Source organism: Oncorhynchus kisutch, linkage group LG12 (genome assembly GCF_002021735.2).
Source record: "Oncorhynchus kisutch isolate 150728-3 linkage group LG12, Okis_V2, whole genome shotgun sequence".
NCBI lineage: Eukaryota > Metazoa > Chordata > Actinopteri > Salmoniformes > Salmonidae > Oncorhynchus > Oncorhynchus kisutch.
This window is the reverse complement of record NC_034185.2, coordinates 29,790,622-29,816,620: the sequence shown is the minus strand read 5'-3', so window position 1 is coordinate 29,816,620 and position 25,999 is coordinate 29,790,622. Positions and strand designations below refer to the sequence as shown.

Below are 25,999 nucleotides of genomic sequence, written 5' to 3'. Positions count from 1 at the left end.
GAGGCGGCGCACAGTCTGGGTTAGGCGAGGGTTTGGTCGGCCGGGATGTCCTTGTCCCATCGCTCTTTAGCGACTCCTGTGGCAGGCCAGGCGCATGAAAGCTGACATGGTCGCCCGTGGTACGGTGTTTCATCCGATACATTGGTGTGGCCGGCTTCCGGGTTAAGCGAGCAGTGTGTCAAGAAGTACTGCGGCTTGGCAGGGTCGTGTTTGGCTCTCGACCTTCGCCTCTTCCGAGTCCGTACGGAGGTTACAGCGATGGGACAAGACTGTAACTACAAATTGGATATCACGAAATTGGGGAGGAAAGGGGGTTAAAAAAAGTACAAAAAAGGAACAAAAAACTCAAATAAATCCCTCCAAGAATTATAAACCCCCCCCCATATAATCTTATTCATTATGGTCTAAAAGGAAAAACTGATCCTATATCAGCAGAACTCCTACTCTGATATGCTCTTTGAATACAGACCCAGAGGAGTGCTGATCTATAATAATAATACATTTGGTGGGTGCTTATATTTGTCCTATTTCACACATGTATTATATGCATGAATTGGAAATGTGTTTCTTGCATATCCCAGGGTCAGGGTCAGCCATTATCAACCGCGAACCTGGAAAAATGTGTACTTTGCTCAAGGGCACACCTAAAGATTTTTCACCTTGCCGGCTCAGAGATTCTAACAAGCGGCCTTTCGGTTACTGGCCCAACGCTCTAATGGCTAGGCTACCCTAATATGTTCCCCCTGTCCATAAATTCATATTGGCGAAAATTCAAAACTGATCCTAGGTCAGCAGCACTCTGAGACTGTGAATATGGGCCCTGAGTAGCAGGTCAGTATGTCTTCCCTGCTAGGTAATTCCTATCCAGCTGCCTGTCAGCAGAAAGTCTGCCATTCTACCATCTCCAACTTGCTCTAGTGTTTACCCCTCATTAGAATGATGAAAGCACTGCAAGCACATTTCAATGGGTTGAATTCAAATCCATCTCCCAATTTCACTTAACAACTTTGAGAGGTGGGACCCAACCAGAAAGATGAGCCAGACAGTACCCTGAATATGTTGGAGATGTGAGTAAAAAGCTTTGGTTGAAACAGGAAAAAAGGGCACTGCGAGTCACTTCGTCGCCTCTGCAATTTATGCAAATTATTCTGTTTTGATTACAGAGTGATTATGTTGTCCTGTGGAACACTTGAAATCACAGCGTGAGAGAAACGTATGAATCCGTTGTGATTTGTCAGGGTTGTGCGAAGGTCATTTGCCTTTCAAGTTTAAATTGGTGATCAAACCCTCCTAAAAAGGCACAAGTGGCAAGCCGAAACATGATTTTACTGTTAAAGCAATAACATTTCACTATATAAGGTTGTCGGCCTATTCGAAATTGAGTATGAGGCGTAATTCCATTACGCCTCATTTTGTGTAAAAAGAATACATGACTGAGTATTTCAAACTCCAGACTACATGGTATGCATCATTTTGCTACTGGAAGAGGTGGAAATGTTATGTAAGAAAATGGTTCCCTGGTGACCCCTAATTCTCTCATCGTCTAACAGCATACTCTGTCATGTAATCTCAGGGCGTGTTACCAAAGAACAAGTATCAACACCTTTGAGTTTGAGTCACAAAAACGTTTTCTTTATGTTCTGCAGTTCCATTAAGCTGCGCACTAAATACAAGACATGTCATTTGTCAGCCAACCTCAAGCTGTAAACAAATTAGCCTCAAGTTATTTACAAAAAACACACTAACAGGGAGTGGCCCAGTAGGAGTGCAATAATACAACTTCTCTGTAATATTTACACCAGGCTGCATGCCACAGCGCTCAATAGTTAAAATCATAGGTTTTATCTTTATCTCAATAAATAAAAATGGAAAGAGCATTCCATCACTCAAACATTTTGTCAAAGGACTAACAGGCATGTTTTCATTTACATAATTTCTCACTGCTGCTACATTTTTGAAGAAGGCAAAGGAATTATTTTGCTTTTGGACCCTCTAATAATCCCCAGCATGTTCAACGAATCCAGTGGTAGAATGCACTTCCACGCAGGGGAGGCGATGTGTTACAAACCAACCCTAGGGTTCATGCATAGAAGACAAGTTCGGGGATCTGCCCCCCCTGCACGCCCGTCCCATTGGTACTGTCCGAGGAGCACTGGTACTGGAATGTCACTTTTCCACACTGCACCTCAGTCATGCCCTCCTGCCCAAAGTAGCTCAGCTCGTTGCCGTCCAGCACGACGCTGACCGTGTAGAAGGTGTCCTGTTCCACTTGGACCGGGTGCTCGAACCACACTGAGAATGTGCTGCTGGAGCCGTCCGACACGAACATGGTGAGGTTCTGCGCCAGTGTGGCACCCTGCCGCTTCAGTTCAATCTTGACACTGTACTCAGCCTTGCCGCCGCTCGAGCCATACAGGCCCAGGCCGGCAATGAAGATACGCTTGTCTACGGCAAACTGGATGCTGTCGCAGCGGCCCCGGTATCGCCACTGGTTGCTTCGGTAGGCTGATGACTGGAAGCGATGGCACCGCTGCGGCGTCAGGCCTGTCCGCTGAGCCAGCGGGAACTCCAGCTTGGGCTTGTTGGCCGCCGTGTACCACAGGAAGATGTCGTGCGTCTCCTCCAGAGTGAGCACGTCCGACTGTGCCGCACCGTCAGCAAACTCCTCCAGAGTCATGATGGGGAGGCGCACCAGGTACAGTACCTTGCCCAGCACCGCCCGCTTGTTCCGTGCCGTGGCGCCCAGGCCCTGGCGCCGGCACTCAGCCACCGCCCACTCCAGCACTGCCTGGAAGACCACTGCCTCGCGCGTGTTCAGCGTCTCACGGCGCAGGATGATCTCCAGGGTTTGCAGGTCGATCTCACAGAAGCCCTCGGAGCGGAGGGCTAGCTCAGCCTGGGCGTCGATCACCTCCCAGCAGCGCTGCGTCAGCTCTGGCTCCTCGAAGAGGCGGCTCTGAGAGAGCAGCACACAGGCGTTCTTGGCCTCCAGGCTGGTCTCTAGGAAAGTGACGCAGGCCTTGGCCAAGGCAGGCACAATGTACTTCTTGGCGGCGTACAGAGTGGCCAGCACCGTGTCCGCCTCCAGTTCAATCTCGTCGCTGTACATATACCTGGAAGAAGGGGGGGGGGGGGGGGGGGGGGGGGGGGGGGGAGTGAGGATTTTAGCCATTATAACCACATCCACCATCACAATGTATGATAGAATGACTGCTAAACATCCAATCGATCAGGGTTGGGGACCACATCCATTTCAATTAATATCCTGAATGTAAATGACATTGACCCCAACCACAGCAATACATGAAAAAATTTTTTATTGTCCAACCCAACCCCCTGAAATCAAACATTCACACAAAGGGGTTTAAAGGAAGTTAAAGGGTTACGTTCCTTGCTGATGGGCACTAAACAGGAAACTTTGGATTCAAACCAGCGAACCTCAGATTGCAGGCCTGCTTCTCAAACCTCTAGGCTACTTGCCGCCCCTATATATTGGCTATATGACAAAAGCATGGCAACTTTGCTGACAAAAAGGACTGAAATGCATTAGCAAGTCTTACACAGAGATGATGTGTTACTCACTTTAACAGAATTAAAAAAGCAGCAGGCTCCACGTCTGGGATGTGAATCTCAGACTCCCCTTCTGCCAGGTCTCCATAAAACATGGCACCAAAAACAGAGCTGCCCACAGCCAAAACATACTGTAAACACAAGAGGGAAAGTGGGTTATTTCAATATGGCTATGCATATTGTTTGGCAAGATGGGATACATTCTTAACAAAGCATGTGCACATTACACAGTTGTTGTGCTTATATTTACTTAAATGTAAATTATATGACAGTTTAATGTAATTCATAAAACAAATAGAAAATCCAGTGTCCAATGGGCCACAATGGCAGGAAAAGCAGGGTAGGCTACTACTATACATCTGCCTACATGACTGATTCAGACTTCTAATCTACACAGAGCCAACACGCTGAGACTGTGGCGCAGAAGAAAAGCGCACTTACTTTATGCGCTGGAACTTTCTGTGATTCACCAGGGGGACCCACAATGAAATGAACATCGGCCATATGTTCTTTATTGAACATCAAGGCATTCCTGAAAGAAGCGAAATAAGATATACATTTATCATGCCACGTTAAATCGATGACATATTTAATCACGGAGGGGCAATCACTACGCAAGGTTTTGCATAATATAATATTTGCATTATAAAATAGAACGAGAACTGAAGCTTGACATACCTTTCTCGCAATGTCGGGTGAGTGGACTGCCAACTGGTAGTCTCGACGTTGTTGTTGTTGATATTTTGCTGAGTGGCAGTCGTAGTCGGCACGGTCACAGCTTGGGTGACCTGAACGATGTTTTTCTTGCTGGCTGCAGTCACTACCGCGCCGTTGCTGTTAGGGAGGTTGGTGTTTAAGCTGGCAGGGTACAGTTCTGCAGCCATCTTCTTCTTCACGGACAAAGTCACGATTTCATAGCATACTGGCAGCTTGCCGGACGGCTTCCCACTCTTTTTAGTCCTTTTTAAAGTTTCTGGAAGCAAAAGCAAAAATGTAAAAAACTTCATGATTCGGCCATACAGGCAATCTGGGGGTTCTGGCATCAGAAAACAAATCCACCTATCAACCTTTGGACAAGGCGACGTGCATTTAAAGTGCAAATAAGTATGTATAACAGTTCAGATTTAAACAAATGAATTCCACATAATGTATCACGTTTATAAACCGATACCCTCTGTCATCGGTCGTAGGTCTATGTACAATCAAACAAAACCCCTACGCACCCTGAAAATATTTGCACAGCATCCTCAAGGTCTCCGTCCAGCGGAATTACATCCGAAGCGGTTACAATTTAATCTATCTCATAGCGTCCTCCTTTTAAGCGACAATGTATCCCCTCTAAAAAATAATCACATCCACGTTGCACAAAGGGCGAACTGTTGCAAATTGTTACAATGTTGCATAACTCCACTGTGGCGACGATGTTGTCACAATTATTAGATATCCAGGCGGACGCGAGTTCAAATCATTATCCAAATGGTACGTGATCCATCCCTGTGCCAACAATCATTCTACTCTTATGACTGTAGGTACTGTAGTTTTGTGTATCGAGGGCGGGCGCCCAGTTCGAGTTTGACAAATCAGATTCCCTGACGCCTTTGCGCGTCAGTATTCCGCATGCGCCTCCCACAGCTGATCTGTACAATTTTACATGGCGAAGATCCGAGCAAGAGAGTTAACCCTTACCGTAACGTTCTCGTCACTACTTAAACTGCCCACATAAATGGGAGCAATATGGTTCATTTCAGGCATATTTATATCAGAAGAGGCCCCGTTTGTGATTTTGGTTCATAGATAACGTATGATATATTCTACATTGTAGCCTACTATGAAATCCATCTGGTTTGTACGCCACATGAATAGTTTACTGCACAAAGTTACTTAAACTACGAATTATGAACCAAAACACGCTCCACGAAAGCTGGATTGAACAGCCATATATATCATGTGTGTTTTATAGAGCACATTGCTGTGCATATCGAACTATAGCATATTCAAGGTGCAAAAGCCTATTTGAGACAATTAATTTGCTGACAGTGCGGGACATGGCTCGCCAAACGGACGCCGTTTTTAATTGCGTTCCATGTAACAAATGAAGCGAAGTGCTTGCACAATTATGTAAATTATATTGAAATATTTGGATACAATTGTGAGATGCAATCGCCAGTCTTTCAGTTAGACACAATGTACACAATTTCAAGTTATATGAGCCCAAAATGTTGCTCTCGAATCGGTGCATTTTTAAGAAGACGAAGTAGGCTACACAGAAAATATCTGCTGAAATGTCTTCCCCTAATCGCACAGTCTGTACAGTCGAAGTGATGCCAACTATAGCGTTCGATTCAGCAACATTTACATTCGTGGGAAACCCCACGACCGAACAGTTAATAAATCTTTACCTGTTTGAAATGCGGGAGGGTCGATTGACAGAGAAAAACGTTCAGGTTCGGTTACTGGACGCTTGTTCGCAGCCAGGAGCCATGTTAAAATCCGGAGGACTGGTAAACGGTAGGGAGAGGGGGGGTTGGGCTTCAACTGTTTGTCCTGTTCCCAGGCCAGTTTCCCCGGTTTTCCAACAGAGGGCAACGGAGCTACAAAATGGAATCGTTTGGAAGGGGTTTAAAAACGGACGGGTCCAGAAGTAAGCAGCTTATACTTAATACAATTTCAGACAATGGTATTTTGCCTGGCAGATCTAGTGGTCTTGTTATTGTCTATTATACATTCTAAACAGTGGCATGCAGAGGAAGCTTAATCAAGAATAGGCTACATCAATGCCACTGATAGTAGGCTATTCATCATCGTTTAATGGTTGGCAATTGATACCCAGTGAGCACAGTTCGACGCCCACGTCCATGGACGTTGGAAAATACATTGACATTTTGTCCGTCTGCCACGGTCTTGATTTCAACGTCTAAGGACGTTGTTTTTTGGAACGGACTTGATTTGTCCAAAACATAGACGACAAGTCCATAATTGGACAGTACAGTACAGTAGAGCACAGCATAGTAGAGTAAAGTAGAGTATAGTTCAGTACAGTAGAGTCCTGTATCTGGTCAGATATCTGAGTTTCCTCCCGATTGACCTACAGAAAATTATTTGGTGGGTGTAATGAAAACATTATTTCAACCCACGGGTCAGTTCGTGGTTCAGAACAATTCTATTGAAGGTTGGAAATGTTTTAAATCAAGATAATATTTTTTTACAAACCCAGGAGCTTGTTGTGTTGCATTGTGTTGTGAATCCCATTCTGTGTGGGGTGGGGCAGACATACAGTACAGTACACACAATGGATAAAGGAACTGTCCATTATTTGTGTAGTGCTAGAACATATGTTTCATCCCCCCACGTGAGAATACGTTGTCAAGTTTAGACTACTTTCCCTGGCTAGCCTAACGTAACCAGATAAGTAAAAATAAATGTTATGAAATACACCGTCTTGGGAACAGGTCCTGCACAAGTGAAATCCCCGGTTTGGTTTGGAAGGATTTACGAGTCATTGTGGACAAAGTCAGCAACCCGGTAGATGGATACACAGTCTCCAAGCAGGTATTTGTTTACGATAGACTAATTCAGTTTATTATCAGTTAATTATTACGTTAATTCAGGCTATTTTCGATGCGCCTTTACTGTCTGTCTAGCTTTAATTTTGGTGATTATTAGCGAGCTAGACACAGTCAAGACACTTTATGAATGAAGGTCCATTATCATTTCTACACAGTTCGATTTGGTTTTATTGATTTTTAGTATATTGAGTTCGTCCCCCCCCCATTTTTTTTTTTTTTTTAAATACAAATTTGTTTTTTATTTTTATTTTATTTACTCAGACCACCCGTGGGCCAGATGTTTGAAACCCATGATTTAGTAGGCTATGCAGGCTATATCATGTTTAAACCTACTAAATAAATGTATTTTTGCAGCCTATATTCGATTCTGGAAATTGTTTATTTAAGTTTCAATTAAACTATTTGATTGTCTAAACAATATTGAATGTAAAGGTATTGTTTTGTTACAGCTATAAGCTGTCATTAGGTAAGAAGGCTAATTAGAAAGCCCTTTTTAAAAAATATCAATATATAAATTTTTTTGCGATTTGAGTTGTCAATCCATAGGGGTCAAAATCAGTGCATTATATCGGAAATAGGATGTCATTTGGGAGGCAACTCAGGTCATCCAGTCCAGAGTTGGCACTCAGCCGCCCAGTAGACTTACACTACTCTGCTATTGTTTGAAGATCCTTCTCAACCCATTACCATTCATCACACTCACTAATCAAAGTTTGACACACACACACATTATATTATCCATGCAGTTACAATGAAATAGTGACTTCCAGATCAATTTCAATTCCAGTGTAATATCCTGGGGTTCATTCTTCATTGAAACTGCATTATTCTTTGTTGTGAATGGCTTCCTTGAAATGTCTGCTTCGGTGCTAATGTTGCTTTGGAGCAAAATGTATATGATATGTATGATATGATATGTACACTGGGTGTACCAAACATTAGGAACACCTTCCTAATATTGAGTTGCACCCCCACCCTTTTGCCCTCAGAACAGACACAATTCATTGGGGCATGAAATCTACAAGGTGTCGAAAGCGTTCCACTGGGACGCTGGCCCATGTTGACTTGAATGCTTCCCACAGTTGTGTCAAGTTGGTTGGATGTCCTTTGGGTGGTGGACCATTCTTGATGCATACGGAAAACTGTTGAGCTTGAAAACCCCAGCAGTGTTGCAGTTCTTGACACAAACCGGTGCACCTGGCACCTACTGTACTACCATACCCAATATTTTCTTACCCATTCACCCTCTGAATGGCACACATACACAATCCATTTCTCAAGGCTTAAACATCCTTCTTTAAAACCTGTTTCCTCCCCTTCATCTAGACTAATTTGAAGTGGATTTAACAAGTGGAATCAATAAGGGATCATAGCTTTCACCTGGATTCACCTGGTCAGTCTTTGTCATGGAAAGAGCAGGTGCTCTTAATGTTTTGTATACTTAGTGTATATCAGACCAATATTTACAATCATGTCTATTGTGATAAAAGATAGCACAGTAGAAAACCGCAGTAGGTCAATCCGATGATATCAATAAACCACTGTGGAAATTGTTATCATAGGCTAGTATTTATCTAGCCTGAGAGCTGTCTGTTTGTGCTATCATGCCAAGTCCTTGTTACTCATGTTTGGCTTGACAATGACAGATTAGATGCCAGACTAGTATTTATCTCTGTTGGGTTGTTATTAGAGAAGCTTTCGAATTGAGCTACTGTTCTTATTTCTTTATCATCAAGTGGTAACACTTTACATTAAGTTGCTCTTAAACCTGTGTAGCAACACTGTAATTACATTAGTAACAACATTGTATAACATGTTTTTACATAGTACTTAGAGCTATAGTTCAAGATTTTAGTAATTAAGCCCTTTATCGACTTCCCCAGAGTCAGATGTTTTTATGTCTCTGTATGTAGTTTGAAGGAAGTTGCTATCTATCATTAGTGCAATTGCTAACTAGCGTTAGCGCAATCAAATCAAATTTATTTATATAGCCCTTCGTACATCAGCTGATATCTCAAAGTGCTGTACAGAAACCCAGCCTAAAACCCCAAACAGCAAGCAATGCAGGTGTAGAAGCACGGTGGCTAGGAAAAACTCCCTAGAAAGGCCAAAACCTAGGAAGAAACCTAGAGAGGAACCAGGCTATGAGGGGTGGCCAGTCCTCTTCTGGCTGTGCCGGGTGGAGATTATAACAGAACATGGCCAAGATGTTCAAATGTTCATAAATGACCAGCATGGTCCAATAATAATAAGGCAGAACAGTTGAAACTGGAGCAGCAGCACGGCCAGGTGGACTGGGGACAGCAAGGAGTCATCATGTCAGGTAGTCCTGAGGCATGGTCCTAGGGCTCAGGTCCTCAGAGAGAGAGAAAGAAAGAGAGAATTAGAGAGAGCACACTTAAATTCACACAGGACACCGAATAGGACAGGAGAAGTACTCCAGATATAACAAACTGACCCTAGCCCCCCGACACATAAACTACTGCAGCATAAATACTGGAGGCTGAGACAGGAGGGGTCAGGAGACACTGTGGCCCCATCCGAGGACACCCCCGGACAGGGCCAAACAGGAAGGATATAACCCCACCCACTTTGCCAAAGCACAGCCCCCACACCACTAGAGGGACATCTTCAACCACCAACTTACCATCCTGAGACAAGGCCGAGTATAGCCCACAAAGATCTCCGCCACGGGGGGCAACCCAGACAGGAAGATCACATCAGTGACTCAACCCACTCAAGTGACGCACCCCTCCCAGGGACAGGATGAAAGAGCCCCAGTAAGCCAGTGACTCAGCCCCTGTAATAGGGTTAGAGGCAGAGAATCCCAGTGGAAGGAGGGGATCCGGCCAGGCAGAGACAGCAAGGGCGGTTCGTTGCTCCAGAGCCTTTCCGTTCACCTTCCCACTCCTGGGCCAGACTACACTCAATCATATGACCCAATGAAGAGATGAGTCTTCAGTAAAGACTTAAAGGTTGAGACCAATGACTGCCCCTCGCCATGGATGGATGGAAACTGTGGATGGATGGCGGTATTCACGCAAAACTGAAAGCGCCATCCACCGCATTTAACCATGGAAAGAGGTCTGGAAATATGGCTGCATGTAAACAGTGTAGTTATTCCCTCCGCAAGGCAATCGGACAAGCGAAATACCGGTACAGGGACAAGGTGGAGTCGCAATTCAATGGCTCAGACATGAGACGTATGTGGCAGGGTCTTGTAAATGACATCGCCGAAGTAAAGGATCGGTAGGATGGTCAGTTTTACGAGGGTATGTTTGGCAGCATGAGTGAAGGATGCTTTTTTGCGAAATAGGAAGCCAATTCTAGATTTAACTTTGGATTGGAGATGTTTGATGTGAGTCTGGAAGGAGAGTTTACAGTCTAACCAGACACCTAGGTATTTGTAGTTGTCCACATATTCGAAGTCAGAACCGTCCAGAGTAGTGATGCTGGACGGGCGGGCAGGTGCAGGCAGCGATCGGAAGGAGAGTGTATGGCATTGAAGCTCATCTGGAGGGTTGTTATACAGTGTCCAAAGAAGGGCCAGAAGTATACAGAATGGTGTCGTCTGCGTAGAGGTGGATCAGAGATTCACCAGCAGCAAGAGCGACATCATTGATGTATACAGAGAAGAGAGTCAGCCCAGAAATGTAACCCTGTGGCACCCCCATAGAGACTGCCAGAGTCCCGGACAACAGGCCCTCCGATTTGACACACTGAATATCAGATAAGTAGTTGGTGAACCAGGCGAGGCAATCATTTGAGAAATCAAGGCTATCGAGTCAGCCGATGAGAATGTGGTGATTGACAGAGTCGTAAGCCTTGACCAGGTCAATGAATACGGCTGCACAGTATTGTTTCTTATCGATGGCGGTTAAGATATCATTTATGACCTTGAGCGTGGCTGAGGAGCACCCCATGACCAGCTCTGAAACCAGATTGTATAGTGGAGAAGGTGCGGTGGGATTCGAAATGGTCGGCAATCTGTTTGTTGACTTGGCTTTCGAAGACCTTAGAAAGTCAGGGTAGGATAGATATAGCAGTTTGGGTCAAGAGTGTCCCCACCTTTGAAGAGGTGTGATGACCGCAGTTGCTTTCCAATCTTTGGGAATCTCAGAAGACACAAAAGAGAGGTTGAACATGCTAGTAATAGGGGTTGCAACAATTTCGGCAGATCATTTTAGAAAGAAAGGGTCCAGATTGTCTACCCCTGCTGATTTGTAGGGGTCCAGATTTTGCAGTTCTTTCAGAACATCAGCTGACTGGATTAGGTAGAAGGAGAAATGGGGAAGACTTGGGCGAGTTGCTTTGGGGGGTACAGTGCTGTTGACCGGGGTAGGGATAGCCAGGTGGAAAGCATGGCCGTAGAGAAATGCTTATTGAAATGCTCAATTATAGTGGACAGAGTTTCCTATCCTCAGTGCAGTGGGCAGCTGGGAGGAGGAGGTGTTCTTATTCTCCATGGACTTTACAGTGTCCCAGAACTTTTTTGAGTTTGTGTTGCAGGAAGCAAATTTCTGCTTGAATAAGCTAACCTTGGCTTTTCTAACTGCCTGTGTATATTGGTTTCTAACTTTCCTGAAAAGTTGCATATCACAGGGGCTGTTCGATGCTAATGCAGAACGCCATAGGATGTTTTTGTGTTGGTTAAGGGCAGTCAGGTCTGGAGAGAACCAAGGGCTGTATCTGTTCCTGGTTCTAAATTTCTTGAATAGGGCATTTTTATTTGAGATGGTGAGGAAGGCATTTAAATAAAATAACCAGGCATCCTCTACTGATGGGATGAGGTCAATATCCTTCCAGGATACCCGGGCCAGGTAGATTAGAAAGGCCTGCTCGCTAAAGTGTTTCAGGGAGCATTTGACAGTGAGTGGAGGTTGTTTGACCGCTGACCCATTACGGAGGCTGGCAATGAGGCAGTGATTGCTGAGATGTTGGTTGAAAACAGCAGAGGTGTATTTAGTGGGCAAGTTGGTTAGGATGATATCTATGAGGGTGCCCGTGTTTATGGTTTTGGGGTGGTACCTGGTAGGTTCATTGATAATTTGTGTGAGATTGAGGGCATCAAGTTTAGATTTTAGGATGGCTGGGGTGTTAAGCATGTTCCAGTTTAGGTCACCTAGCAGCATGAGCTCTGATAGATGGGGGGGAAATCAGTTCACATATGGTGTCCAGAGCACAGCTGGGGGCAGAGGGTGGTCTATAGCAGGCGGCAACGGTGAGAGACTTGTTTTTAGAGAGTTGGATTTTAAAAGTAGGAGTTCAAATTGTTTGGGTACAGATCTGGATAGTGGGACAGAACTCTGCAGGCTATCTCTGCAGTAGATTGCAACACCGCCCCCTTTGGCCGTTCTATCTTGTCTGAAAATGTTGTAGTTAGGGATGGAGATTTCAGAGTTTTTGGTGGTTATTGAAAAATGTAAACATGATATTGAATTATATTATATCAATTCTTTTTTATCTTGCATTTTTTTTCTCTATATATTGTTGAACATAAACTCTATGGGCTTATCAAAGTTCCAGAGTAGCATCTCTGCTACTTTTAGAATTTTGATCCAATTTCTAAACATTACCAACAGAGTGAACATGAAAATAGATTCAAAATGGTCGCCCTCAGGATGTGCAATGATTCAAATAAAAGGAGGTCTATGATTGGTTATATTGCCTTGTATGCCAGTTGCTCTGTATAAAGTGGGCCATAGCTTGGAATAGGCACTGGAATAGGGACTGCAGGGAAATATTAAGCCTTGGTGGGACAGCTACACAGTTTGCCAAGGACTTAGCTAGATCTAGGTGACACTATCTCTCACTTACTTTATATAAGATACTGGGCATATATCCTTGGTGTGACACCACACCCACAGAGAACAACTGTCCCCACAGAGCAGCACTGCTCTACAAAACAGACCCAGATTTGCCCTAAAGCCGATGATAAGGACTCAAAACTGTGCTTTTCAACACCTTTTATTAATTCCATGACATTTGCTGAAACGCATTGGTTTTAACAAAAAAAAGACATATTTTTCAGCCAAATCTGGCATTGTACTACCAAGAGTTGCTGAATGTCTTTTCATCTTCTTCAAGCTCCTTTTATACAGTAGAAAGGATATCAGTGAAAGGTATGGTATATATGGGGTATGAGTTCACCAGATCCAGTTTCCTATTTAAACTCGCAGTTTCTTTAGCCACACTGTACTTAAAAAATAAAAAAGGCCCTTCTGGAATCATATTTCTTGACATAACACTACCTCAAGCCCTTAATTAAGCAAACGCCTGTCTCACCTTATTGCTTTATAACCGTCACTCACCCGTTCAGTAACCTTGGCTCCAGTGGCGAGTTTAGAGTTAGCTGCCAAGCATTTGTTAAGTTGCAAATGGAATTGTAAGTAAATGAGAGTTGGGGTTATTTTCATATAAATTCAGAAAGTTAATTGAAATGTCGATTTAAGAATTTAAAATGTAACTTTCTGATTCATCTCCTGAATTGACTGAATTCAAATGGAATTGACTCCAACCCCACGCCATAGTTGAGGTAAAATGTATTTACTCTAATTTCCTGCCTACGTGGGAATTAGAATCATAAAATGTTCATTATGTGTAAGACCAGTGTCCAGACATTGAATGTTTGAGCATTGTGAAGTTAGTAATTACACTTTTGTATGGTGTATCAATACACCAAGTCACTACAAAGATACAGGCGCCCTTCCTCACTCAGCTTCCGGAGAGCAAGGAAAACGCTCAGGGATTTCACCATGAGCGCAATGGTGATTTTAAAACAGTTACTGTTTAATGGAAGAGATAGGATATAACTGACAATGGATTAACAACATAGTATTGTGGCGTAACGACAAACATAAATTACAGAGTAAAAAGAAGGAAAAGCATGCATCCTTGCAATAAGTCACTAAAGTAATACTGCAAAAAATTTACTTTTGTCCTGAATACAAAGCGTTATGTTTGGGGCAAATCCAAGATAACACATCACTGAGCAACGCTCTTCATATTTTCAAGCATGGTGCTAGCTGCATCATGTTATGGTTATGCGTGTCATCGGCAAGAAATAGGGTGTTTTTTAGAATTAAAAGAAACAGAATAGAGCTAAGCACAGGCAAAATCCTAGAGGAAAAAACTTGGTTCAGTCTGCTTTCAAAAAGGCACTGGGAGACAAATTCACCTTTCAGCAGGACAATTACCAAACACACGAGGCCAATCTATGGCAAGACTTGAAAATGGCTGTCTAGCAATAATCAACAACCAACTAGACAGAGCTTGTACAATCCAGGTGTGCAAAGCTCTTAAAGTCTTATTCAGAAAGACAAAGACGATTCTAACGTATTGACTCGGGCTTGAATACTTATTTATTAGAGATACTGTATATTAGTGTTTTATTGTCTGATGTTCGAATTTTTCTTCCACTTTGGCATTACAGAGTATTTTGTGTAGATCATTGACAAAAAATTACAATAGAGCCCCACAGTAGAGGTGTCATAATACACATAAAACCTAGCGATCAAATTTTTTAGATGGTTCCAATCGTTTTTCCACTATTCATTGGAAAACCTATTGGAACCATTTCCTTGTTTGACTGATAGGTTTTATGGGTATTATGACTCATACTGTGGTACTCTGTTAAATCTATTTTAGTCAAGGAGTGTGAATACTTGCTGAAGGCACTGTACTTAGGTATTATTATATTTCCGATCACGAGTATCATCCGATCAACTGTCAATTTACAGATACGATTATGAATATGAGTATGGCCAGGTCGGCACACCCCTAATGAAGAGTGCCTTCATCCTCCTTATATTTTTATGATGTTACATATTTGTATTGTTAACTTCCTCTCCTCCTTCCCGAAGACCCTTGCCTGTACATCCCTCGTTTCGCCCACATGCTGGAATTTGGGGAGAAGACCCATGAGGTGTCCATGACTGCACTGCGCCTACTACAGAGGATGAAGAGGGACTGGATGCACACGGGACGCAGGCCCTCTGGGCTGTGTGGGGCAGGTACGTTGGTTGCCACGGGGATGAACTTTAGGACGTGGCCTGACCTTTGGAGTGACCAGTCTCTCCACCTGAAGGTCTTGATCGGCGCAATTGTCCTTACACAAGACTTCCTGTCCAAAAGTGCCAGCATAACACTTTTTAAAAAGACAGGTTGCTAGAACCATATATTCAACTGTTTTTGTGACTGAAACATTGGTCTTAACATTGGGCTCCCAATTGGCACAGCAGTCTAAGGCACTGCATCTCTGTGCAAGAGGTGTCACTACAGTCCCTGGTTCGAATCCAGGCTGTATCACATCCTGCCGTCCCATAGGGCGGCGCACAATTGGCCTAGTGTTGTCCGGGTTTGGCTGGGGTAGGCCGTCATTGTAAATAAGAATTTGTTCTTAAGTGACTTGCCTAGTTAAATAAAGGTAAAAAAATAAATAGTTCTTTATGAAGGTGCTGTGGGTTATGAATGTGCTGTGGGTGGCAGAGAAGCAACAGTCATGAAAAGCTGTAAAGCCTACTCAGTACCTAGCCTGGAGTCTAAGAACACAGTGTTCAAAATTTAACAGCTTGAGACCCCTCTGCCCTCAAACCCCTAAAGCAGTGCATTTAAGCTTCTATTCTATTCTGCGCTGTGGAGTCAGCAATATCCCATAGTTTAGGAATAAATAGCACAACAAGCTTCCTCCTCAAGTGTAAGGTTCAGCTCTTCAAACCCCCCAACCACTACTGCCACCCGCCTTCCCTGCCAAATATTTGCTGCCTACTGCGATATCTAAATCATTCATAATTTATTCATTAATCATTCAAAGTATTTGGAGCAAAGGAGGGGAAGTTTAGACTAGGACACATGGCTTTAAATGGCTTCTGTCCTCTGGGGTGGAAGATGAGCTGTAAACAGAAAAGCCTTCTCCTCTATCCGTGAGGTCTGTTCAGATATAGAACGGCAAAAGTGTTGCCAAGTGCAACGCAGTGATGGCACAACAGCCTCTTTTGTCTCTTCACGCATGGAAACAAGTGATTGGGTCTAGCCTACTTATTGCAGTCCCAACCAGTGTGCACAGAACATTAGGGTATAGATACTGGTTCACTGGTCAAAAGTACTAAGCATGTACAGTTGAAGTCGGAAGTTTACATACACCTTAGCCAAATACATTTAAACTCAGTTTTTCACAATTCCTGACATTTAATCCTAGTAAAAATGTTCTGTCTTAGGTCAGTCAGAATCACCACTTTATTTTAAGAATGTGAAATGTCAGAATAATAGAGAGAATGATTTATTTCAGCTTTTATTTCTTTCATCACATTCCCAGTGGGTAGCATTGCCTTTAAATTGTTTAATTTGGGTCAAACGTTTTGGGTAGCCTGTCACGAGCTTCCCACAATAAGTTGGGTGAATTTTGACCCATTCGTCCTGACAAAGCTGGTGTAAGTGAGTCAGGTTTGTAGGCATCCTTGCTCGCACACACTTGTTTCAGTTCTGCCCACACATCTTCTATAGGATTGAGGTCAGGGCTTTGTGATGGCGACTCCAATACCTTGACTTTGTTGTCCTTAAGCCATTTTGCCACAATTTTGGAAGTATGCTTGGGGTCATTGTCCATTTGGAAGACCCATTTGTGACCAAGCTTTAACTTCCTGACTGATGTCTTGAGATGTTGCTTCAATATATCCACCTAATTTTCCTACCTCATGATGCCATCTATTTTGTGAAGTGCACCAGTCCCTCCTGCAGCAAAGCATCCCCACAACATGATGCTGCCACCCCCGTGCTTCACAGTTGGAATGGTGTTCTTCGGTTTGCAAGTCTCCTCCTTTTTCCTCCAAACATAACAATGGTCATTATGGCCAAACAGTTCTATTTTTGTTTCATCAGACCAGAGGACATTTTTCCAAAAAGTACGATCTTTGTCCCTATGTGCAGTTGCAAACCGTAGTCTGGCTTTTTTTATGGCGGTTTTGGAGCAGTGGCTTCTTCCTTGCTGAGCGGCCTTTCAGGTTATTTCAATATAGGACTCGTTTTACTGTGGATATAGATACTTTTGTAACTGTTTCCTCCAGCATCTTCACAAGGTCCTTTGCTGTTGTTCTGGGATTGATTTGCACTTTTTGCACCAAAGTACGTTCATCTCTAGGAGACAGAACGCGACTCCTTCCTGAGCAGTATGACGGCTGCCAGGTCCCATGGTGTTTATACTTACTACTACTTACTACGTACTATTGTTTGTACAGATGAACGTGGTACCTTCAGGCATTTGGAAATTGCTCCCAAGGATGAACCAGACTTGTGGAGGTCTACATTTTTTTATTCTGAGGTCTTGGCTGACTTTTGATTTTCCCATGATGTCAAGCAAAGAGGCACTGAGTTTGAAGTAGGCCTTGAAATGCATCCACAGGTACACCTCCAATTGACTCAAATGATGTAAATTGGAGGTTAAACTAGTTTTAATGACTCCCACCTAAGTGTATGTGAACTTTCGACTTCAATTGTATACCAAGTGAAAACACTGCATGAAAAACAAAAGCTGAAACATGACACTGTCTCTATTGACAATTATGCTAATACTCAGCCCTCCATCCTTCCTTTGCCCTTTATAGCTTTCAATTTTATTCCCTCAAGATTTTTTTTGTTGGGAGCAAACATTTCAGTTAGTCAAAATGTAGGCTTAAAGTCCTAAATCAATCTAATGAAGTGAGTCTACCACACAGCAGAAAAAGGAAGGTCACACTTCATGTGAAGGGTACTGTGCCTACACAAAGACTTCATAACACATTCATAACCCATGCATACAGCATTTATAAGCAGTACATAAAGATTTTGTCATGTGTTATGGACAACCTCTGCTGCGACACGCTAAAGACTGGGCCGTTGTGTAACTTCTACACCTTTCAAAGGAGCATATTGATCAAGACAAGCATTCATTTTATTAATGCTGGCTAAACATAGCCGAGGCGGCGCACAGGGAAGAAAAAACGTGTACTTGCAGAACAGGTAAAAGCGATGAGCGGTATGCCAGTGTAGAATGTCACTGGTGCAGAAACTATTGAGTCAAGTTGAGACCCATTTCCAATACCAATAGTATCTTTGGAAGTTACACAACCCAGAAATATGGTTTATACAGTGTGTGTGTTTATTTGATTGTGTTTTAGGTAGTATACACTTTTTCTGAATAGCTAATAAAAGTGTGCGTGTGGACATATGCACGTGTGTTCTTCTGTGGGTGAAAAAGAGAGGTGTGTGTTGGTTGATCACTGTGTAATCCTCGCTTCTTCCCCAGCGCTGCTGGTGGCTGCCCGGATGCACGAGTTCCGCCGCACCGTCAAGGACGTGATCGGAGTGGTGAAAGTGTGCGAGGCCACACTGAGGAAAAGGTACGAGCTAAGAGGGGAGCAGATGAGGGCATGTCTCTGTCATGGCTGGAATCCTATTCTGGACAGGGCTCATATTCTCTCGCTAGCCACCAAACCTTCACTAGCCTACTGTAGCTTAGTAGATCCCATCATGTTGGCAAATGCAGTTTGGTCCATTGAAGACTGTTGGTAAAGCCTATGCTTTCTAAGCCTATGCCCTAACACATACACTGCTAGATGACCACGCAAGCTCTGAGATTATGGTTAAATTAAGGCTTGAAGTTGGTGGTAAGGTTTGAGTTAAGAAATAGATTTTCAGAGTTATTTATTGCTTTTATTTGAATGTAACAAGAGCAAAATACAAATATTTCAGCTGTTAGGCCATCATCAGTGTGTATAGAGAAAAGGTCTTCATCCGTCCTTTGTAACTTGACCAGATAGTGACACCTTGTAACGTCTGTTGTCGGGAGAAGGAGAAGACCAAGGTGCAGCGTGGTAAGTATTCATACCTTTTAATCAATACGGATACTTGAACCAAAAAAACGACAATCGAACAGTTCTGCAAGGTGCAATACACAAAACGGAAAACAACTACCCACAAACACAGGTGGGAACAGGCTACCTAAGTATGGTTCTCAGAGACAACCATTGACAGCTGCCTCTGATTGGGAACCATACCAGGCCAAACACATAGAAATACAACACACAGAACAAAACAGACTGAAAAACATAAATGCCCACCCCAACTCACGCCCTGACCAAACCAAAATACAGACATGTAAAAAAAGGAACTAAGGTCAGAACGTGACATAACAGGACCCCCCCCCCCCCCCCCCCCCAAAAGGTGCGGACTCCGGCTGCAAAAAACTGAAACTATAGGGGAGGGTCTGGGTGGGCATTTCACCGCGGTGGCGGCTCTGGTGCGGGACGTAGACCTCACGCCACCTTAGTCTTGGTCCACTTATGTGGTGCCTCTGGAGTGGGGACCCTTACCGCGGGCCCCGAATAGGAGGGAGACTCTGGCGGCACCGGACAGGCGGAAGACTCTGGCGGCGCCGGACAGGCGGGAGACTCACCAGGCTGGGGAGACATACAGGGGCCTCTTCCTTGGCCGAGGCACCGGATGCACTGGGCCGTGGAGGTGCACTGGAGGTCTCGAGCAACGAGCCTGCACAACCCGTCCTGGCTGGATACCCCCTGTAGCCCGGCAAGTGCGGAGAGTTGGAACAGGCCGCACTGGGCTGTGCTGGCGAACCGAGGACACCGTGCGTAGGGCTGGTGCCATATAACCCGGGCCGAGGAGACGCACTGGAGACCAGATGCGCTGAGCTGGCTTCATCCCTCCTGGCCCGATGCCCACTCTAGCCCGGCCGATTCGAGGAGCTGCAATGTAGTGCACCAGGCTATACGTGCGCACTGGGGACACCGTGCGCTTCACCACATAACACGGTGCCTGCCCGGTCAACCTCTCGCCATGGTAAGCACGGGGAGTTGGCTCAGGTCTCCTACCTGACTCCGCCAATCTCTCCGTGTGCCCCCCCCCCAATACATTTTTGGGGCTGCCTCTCGGGCTTCCTTGCCAGCCGTGTTCCCTCATATCGCTGGCTCCCTTTTCCTGCTGCCTCCGCTTTCCTGGCTGCCTCCACCTGTTCCCGTGGGAGGCGATCCCTTCCAGCCAGGATCTCCTCCCATGTGTAGGCTCCCTTCCCGTTCAGAATGTCCTCCCATGGCCATTCCTCCTTTTTACCACGCTGCTTGGTCCGTTGGTGGTGGGTAGTTCTGTAATGTCTGTTGTCGGGAGAAGGAGAAGAGCAAGGTGCAGCGTGGTAAGTATTCATAATACCTTTTAATCAATACGAATACTTGAACAAACAAACTACAAATGAACAGTTCTGCAAGGTGCAATACACAAATGGAAAACAACTACCCACAAACACAGGTGGGAACAGGCTAAGTATGGTTCTCAATCAGAGCCAACGATTGACAGCTGCCTCTGATTGGGAACCATACCAGGCCAAACACATAGAAATACAACAAACAGAACAAAACAGACTGAAAAACATAGAATGCCCACCTCAACTCACGCCCTGACCAAACCAAAATAGAGACATAAAAAAGGAGCTAAGGTCAGAACGTGACACACCTCTCCTTCTGTTGTCAAGATTGACAGAATTCGAGGACACTCCCACCAGTCAGCTGACCATCGATGAGTTCATGCGGGTGGATCTGGAGCAGGAGTGTGACCCACCCTCTTTCACTGCTGGACAGAGGAAGGTCAAGATGCAGGCGGTACGTTATCTGACTCTTTCCAGGCATTGGCTTGCTTGCCCTATCAATCACCTGTCAGTGTGTTTGATTGGCACAGCAGCATGTCTCAGATGGAATTGATGGCCAGGCATTGGCTGGCTTGCCCTGTCAATCATATCTTAGTGCATTTGATTTGCACAGAAGCGTGGCCCGAATGGAAGGAGTTGACACTTGATTTAGAAACTTTTAGTTGCATGGCGTGACTCGTTCAGTTTTTACCACAAATGTGGATGAGAAGTAATCTGCTATGTGACCAGACTGCCAGTTTCCATATCAAGTGTCAACTCATCCATCCAGAACATGCTACTGTGCAATTCTAATACACTTCTGAAAGCACTATCCGTAAATCTGCAATTGACTGAATCCCATCAATAGTTTTTTTCACTTTGACTCTCCCTTACCCCATTTTAGCTTGAACAAGAGTTAGCCAAAAAGCTGGATGAAGTTCAAGGTATGTTTGGTTTATATTGTGGTAATAGGTAGCCTCAATGCAGGCTACCACAACGTTTTGGAACTTTAAGTCTGTGAGCATTTTTTATTAGATCTTTGAGCATTTTGTATGTAAATAAAACTCAAAAATCTCATCAAAATAATTGTGATATAAAATGTAATGTAAATGAATGTAAAATGTCATATAAAATGCATGCGATCAACTAGGTCACTGTAGGATTGAGAGAATTGTAAATGTGAAAACAAACAATGTAATGTGAAGGGTCATCTCAGTTTCACCGTCTCTCTACCCCTGCAGGTGAAATCAGTTTGTATCGAGACGAGATTGAGACGGAGCTGGAAAACAGCAGGCCAAAGCTCAGAGGGATCTACGCTGCCTATGCCAAAGAAATAGGTGTGTGTGTGTGTGTGTGTGTGTGTGTGTGTGTGTGTGTGTGTGTTTGCGTGCGTGCGTACGTGTGTGTGCCCACTGCCTTTAGTGTTTTTTTTACCAACTCAACAAGAAGCACGTCTCTGTGGCTTCTGTCGTTTTTTTTAATCAAGGCGACGCTGTAGGTCAGTTCTGACAAGGTGCTTCATCAGTGTCATGAGGTCACACTTTTGCCCTTTGAAAATGGCAGGCGGAGAACTGCGGATGATTGTCATTTTGAGTTCTCTGAAAAGAGCAGCGTGTGTGTGTGTGTCTAAAGTACAGCTACGCACATAACACCTATGTGACTCAATCCCTGAATATGTGTATGTACTGTATATATCCCCAAGACCCATCCTCTCCACTCTGACCCTCAGACCCGCTGGACGAGGTGCTTTCTCAGGCCTCGTGCTCCAGCCCCAGGGAGGTGGACCCCGAGGAGGACGAGGAGCTGGAGGCAGTTGCCCAACACCTGAACCAGGACTTCCTCTGCCAGGTCATCCAGGGGGAACAGCAAGGGGATGAAAGAGGGGGAGAAGGAGTGACAGAGGAGGCACCCCCTCCACATCCACCACCCAGAGGAGGGCCCTCCCTAGCTTCCATCCTGGGTCCCTTGCCTAGCGCGGCTAGCCTGGGGCTCAGTGAGTCCATCCATGAGTGCATCGCAGAGGACAAGGACAGTGGTGAGTCCAGACTACATTGCCAAATCAAATCAGCTCCATAGTGTTTTGGTAAATGCACAATTGCTCATATCACTTCCATTGATTGTTCTCTATCAGTGGCTTATGTTATCTGGAGTTTGTGGTGGCTGTTTAAAGAAATACTTCAGGATTTGGCCATTTTCTTTATCTACTTCACCAGAGTCGGATGAACTAGTGGATACCATTTTTATATCTATGTGCAGTATGAAGGAGTTAGAGGTAGTTTTACCCATAGCAGATACCCATAGACTTCCAGTCATTACTTTAATGCTACTTACCTAGTGCGCTAACGCTAGTTAGCAACTTCCTTCAAAAGGCACGAAGAGACATAAAAATGGTATCCACGAGTTCATCTGACTCTGGGGAAGTAGATAAAGGACCTCATTGCCAAAATCCCAAAGTATCCATTTAAAGAAAACTGAACCATTGATTTTAGTTTCTCTAGGCCCATAGACTACTTTCAGGGTGAGGAACCATCTAACATCAAATTAAAGTCCTAAACTTCCCTTTTAACCATGTAATAACCCAAGATTACAGTGCGTGTCGTTTCCCCTAACCATAATCGTCCGGGAAAACCTTGAGCTGTGTTTGAGTGATATTGTGAGTCCACCCCCAAACTGCTAGTAATACCAGTGTGCAAAACCTTTGTGTTGTCACAAACCGGTTGTATACTAGTTGTGAAAGGACATCATTTAGATGTATTTTTTGTGTGTCTTTCAGCATGACGTTTTGGTCAGAATCTCCTATTGAGCACTTGTCAGTCAGGCGATCACCAAATCTCTCTCTCTCTCTTTTCTTAATAACTGCCATTTTGGCCTGAGAGTTCTCCCCACACCCCCCTCACATCAGTCGCGGGTTGAGGGGTCATTCAAACACAACTTAAAACACTCTCTACCCACCATACCCACTGACTCCCCTATAGCCCTGACCGCATTTGACCACCCGGCACAGCCAGAAGAGGACTGGCCACCCCTCATAGCCTGGTTCCTCTCTAGGTTTCTTCCTAGGTTTTGGCCTTTCTAGGGAGTTTTTCCTAGCCACCGTGCTTCTACACCTGCATTGCTTGCTGTTTGGGGTTTTAGGCTGGGTTTCTGTACAGCACTTTGAGATATCAGCTGATGTACGAAGGGCTATATAAATACATTTGATTTGATTGATTTTGATTTGACCACATGCCTTAATTTGGCTTAAGTGGGTTCTATATTTTATTTAACATACCGGATCAATGATGTGAGCAAGTGTGTGCCGAGCAAAAGGCTCTCTGGCTCACTGCTCCCGACTGGATGGATAAAGGTGTAACGGCATTCCTCCTCCTCTTCTGAGAAGCGAGAAGGATCGGAGGACCAATGCGCAGCGTGGTAATTGTCCATAACGTTTTATTTTAAGATATAAACGGAACACTATGAAAATACAAAACAATAAACGTGAACATGAACGAAACCGTACCGTGTGGCAACAAACACACACACGGAAACAAACACCCACAACTCAAAAGTGAAACCCAGGCTACCTAAGTATGATTCTCAATCAGAGACAACCTACGACACCTGCCTCTGAGAACCATACTAGGCTGAACTCAAAACCACAACATAGAAAAACACAGACTGCCCACCCCAACTCACGCCCTGACCATACTAAATAAAGACAAAACAAAGGAAATAAAGGTCAGAACGTGACAAAAGGTATTAACTCCAGCACATCCCCTAGCCTCACTTAACCAATCAATACGCCCACCACCTCTCTCTGTAGCTGCTTCCGAAATGGCACCCTATACCCTATGAAGAGAATTGATGGGGTTAAGTCTGAATTTCTTGAGGTACAAAAAGGGTGTACCACAGCGGACGATTTTGGGACCTGTTCTCTTCACTATGTATACTTCACAATGTATATATACTGAACAAAAATAAACGCAACATGTAAAGTGTTGATCCCATGTTTCATGAGCTGAAATTAAATATCCCAATTTTCCATACACACTAAAAGCTTATTTCTCAAAAATGTTGTGCACAAATTTGTTTACATCGCTGTTAGTGCGCATTTCTCCTTTGCTAAGAAAAGCACATTTTTTGTCCATTTAAATAACATCAAATTTATCAGAACAATTTATTACAGTAACAATGTCTACAATGTTGTAAATGACTATTGCAGCTGGAAACGTCCAATTTTTTTATGGAATATCTACATAGGCGTACAGAGGCCCATTATGAGCAACCATCACTCCTGTGTTACAATGGCACGTTGTGTTAGCTAATCCAAGTTTGTCATTTTGAAAGGCTAGTTGATCATTAGAAAATACTTTTCCAATTATGTTAGTGTAGCTAAAAACTGTTTTGCTGATTAAAGAAGCAATAAAACTGGCCTTCTTTAGACTAGTTGAGTATCTGGAGCATCAGTATTCATGGGTTCAATTACAGGCTCAAAATGGCCAGAAACAAAGAACTTTCTTCTGAACCTCATCAGTCTATTCCTTTTCTCAGAAATTAAGGCTATTCCATGTGAGAAATTGCCAAGAAATTGAAGATCTCGTACAACACTGTGTACTACTCCCTTCACAGAACAGCGCAAACTGTCTCTAACCAGAATAGAAAGAGGAGTGGGAGTCCCCGGTGCACAACTGAGCAAGAGGACAAGTACATTAGTGTCTAGTTTGAGGAACTGTCACGCCCCTGACCTTATTCTTTTTATGTCTCTATTTTGGTTTGGTCAGGGCGTGAGTTGGGGTGGGCATTCTATGTTTTGTGTTCTATGTTTTCTATTTCTGTGTGTTTGGCCAGGTGTGGTTCTCAATCAGAGGCAGCTGTCTATCGTTGTCTCTGATTGAGAACCATACTTAGGTAGCCTTTTCCCACCTGTGTTTTGTGGGTAGTTGTTTTCTGGGTCTGCACCAGACAGAACTGTTTCGGTTTTGTTCGTTCTTTGTTATTTCAGTGTTCAGTTCAAATAAAAGGTATGAACACGTACCACGCTGCACCTTGCTCCTCTCCTTCCAACAGCCGTTACAGGAACAGATGCCTCACAAGTCCTCAACTGACAGCTTCATTAAGTAGTACAAAAAACACCAGTCTCAACGTCAACAGTGAAGAGGAAACTCTGGCGATGTTGGTCTTCTAGGCAGAGGTCCTCTGTCCAGTGTGTGTTATTTTGCCAATCTTTTATTGGCCAGTCTGAGATATGGCTTTTTCTTTGCATCCCTTAGCCAGCATCCCAGAGTCGGCTCTTCAATGTCTTCACACATAATTTTCCATTCTCATGAAGCCATCTATTTTGTGTAGTGCACCAGTCCCTCCTGCAGCAAAGCACCCCCACAACATGATGCTGCCACCCCCGGGCTTCACGGTTGGGATGGTGTTCTTCAGCTTGCAAGCCTCCCCCTTTTTCCTCCAAACATAACAATGGTCATTATGGTCAAACCGTTCTAATTTTGTTTCATCAGACCAGAGAACATTTCTCCAAAATGTACTATCTCCAAAATGTACTGCACATGTCGTCATGTGCAGTTGCAAACCATAGTCTGGGTTTTGGAGCAGTGGCTTCTTCCTTGCTGAGCACCTTTCAGGTTGTGTCGATATAGGACTCATTTTACTGTGGATATAGCTACTTTTGTACCTATTTCTTCCAGCATCTTCACAAGGTCCTTTGCTGTTG

The 25,999-nt window shown here is 44.2% G+C and overlaps 2 protein-coding genes across 4 annotated transcripts in view; one reads left to right on the top strand and one right to left on the bottom strand.

Annotated features, from left to right (window-relative positions):
- The window catches only part of brf1b (BRF1 general transcription factor IIIB subunit b), a 131,217-nt gene that overhangs the window by 35,942 nt on the left and 69,276 nt on the right, over positions 1-25,999 (top strand). The window contains exons 7-12 of the mRNA XM_020496700.2: positions 14,999-15,148; positions 18,415-18,508; positions 20,650-20,776; positions 21,206-21,245; positions 21,543-21,638; positions 22,031-22,336. Of these exons, the coding sequence (XP_020352289.1) occupies positions 14,999-15,148; positions 18,415-18,508; positions 20,650-20,776; positions 21,206-21,245; positions 21,543-21,638; positions 22,031-22,336 (813 nt within the window). The remainder of the gene's footprint in view (positions 1-14,998; positions 15,149-18,414; positions 18,509-20,649; positions 20,777-21,205; positions 21,246-21,542; positions 21,639-22,030; positions 22,337-25,999) is intronic.
- btbd6b (BTB (POZ) domain containing 6b) lies at positions 1,611-6,194 on the bottom strand. Of its 3 annotated transcripts, none has more exons than XM_031837358.1 (5): positions 5,970-6,194; positions 4,249-4,543; positions 4,012-4,102; positions 3,583-3,701; positions 1,611-3,113 (listed from the first exon to the last, which is right to left on the bottom strand). In XM_031837358.1, the coding sequence occupies exons 2-5, from the start codon at positions 4,452-4,454 to the stop codon at positions 2,081-2,083; spliced, it is 1,449 nt and encodes a 482-aa protein (XP_031693218.1). In that variant the 5' UTR covers positions 4,455-4,543; positions 5,970-6,194; the 3' UTR covers positions 1,611-2,080. The 3 variants fall into 3 exon arrangements, with proteins under 3 accessions (XP_031693218.1, XP_031693217.1, XP_031693216.1); XM_031837357.1 differs by lacking the exon at positions 5,970-6,194 and adding an exon at positions 4,794-5,887; XM_031837356.1 differs by lacking the exon at positions 5,970-6,194 and having other exon boundaries at positions 4,249-4,787.

What these genes read in the sequence shown, in the direction of transcription:
- btbd6b (XM_031837356.1), bottom strand. Translation starts at nt 4,613, where the DNA reads ATGCCAGAACCCCCAGATTGCCTGTATGGCCGAATCATGAAGTTTTTT. An exon ending in AGAAAGTTCCAGCGCATAAA is followed by an intron (nt 3,702 to 4,011) that starts GTAAGTGCGCTT and finishes TTGTGTTTACAG; the next exon opens with TATGTTTTGGCTGTGGGCAG. An exon ending in GCTTTTTTAATTCTGTTAAA is followed by an intron (nt 3,114 to 3,582) that starts GTGAGTAACACA and finishes CCCTTCTTCCAG; the next exon opens with GTATATGTACAGCGACGAGA.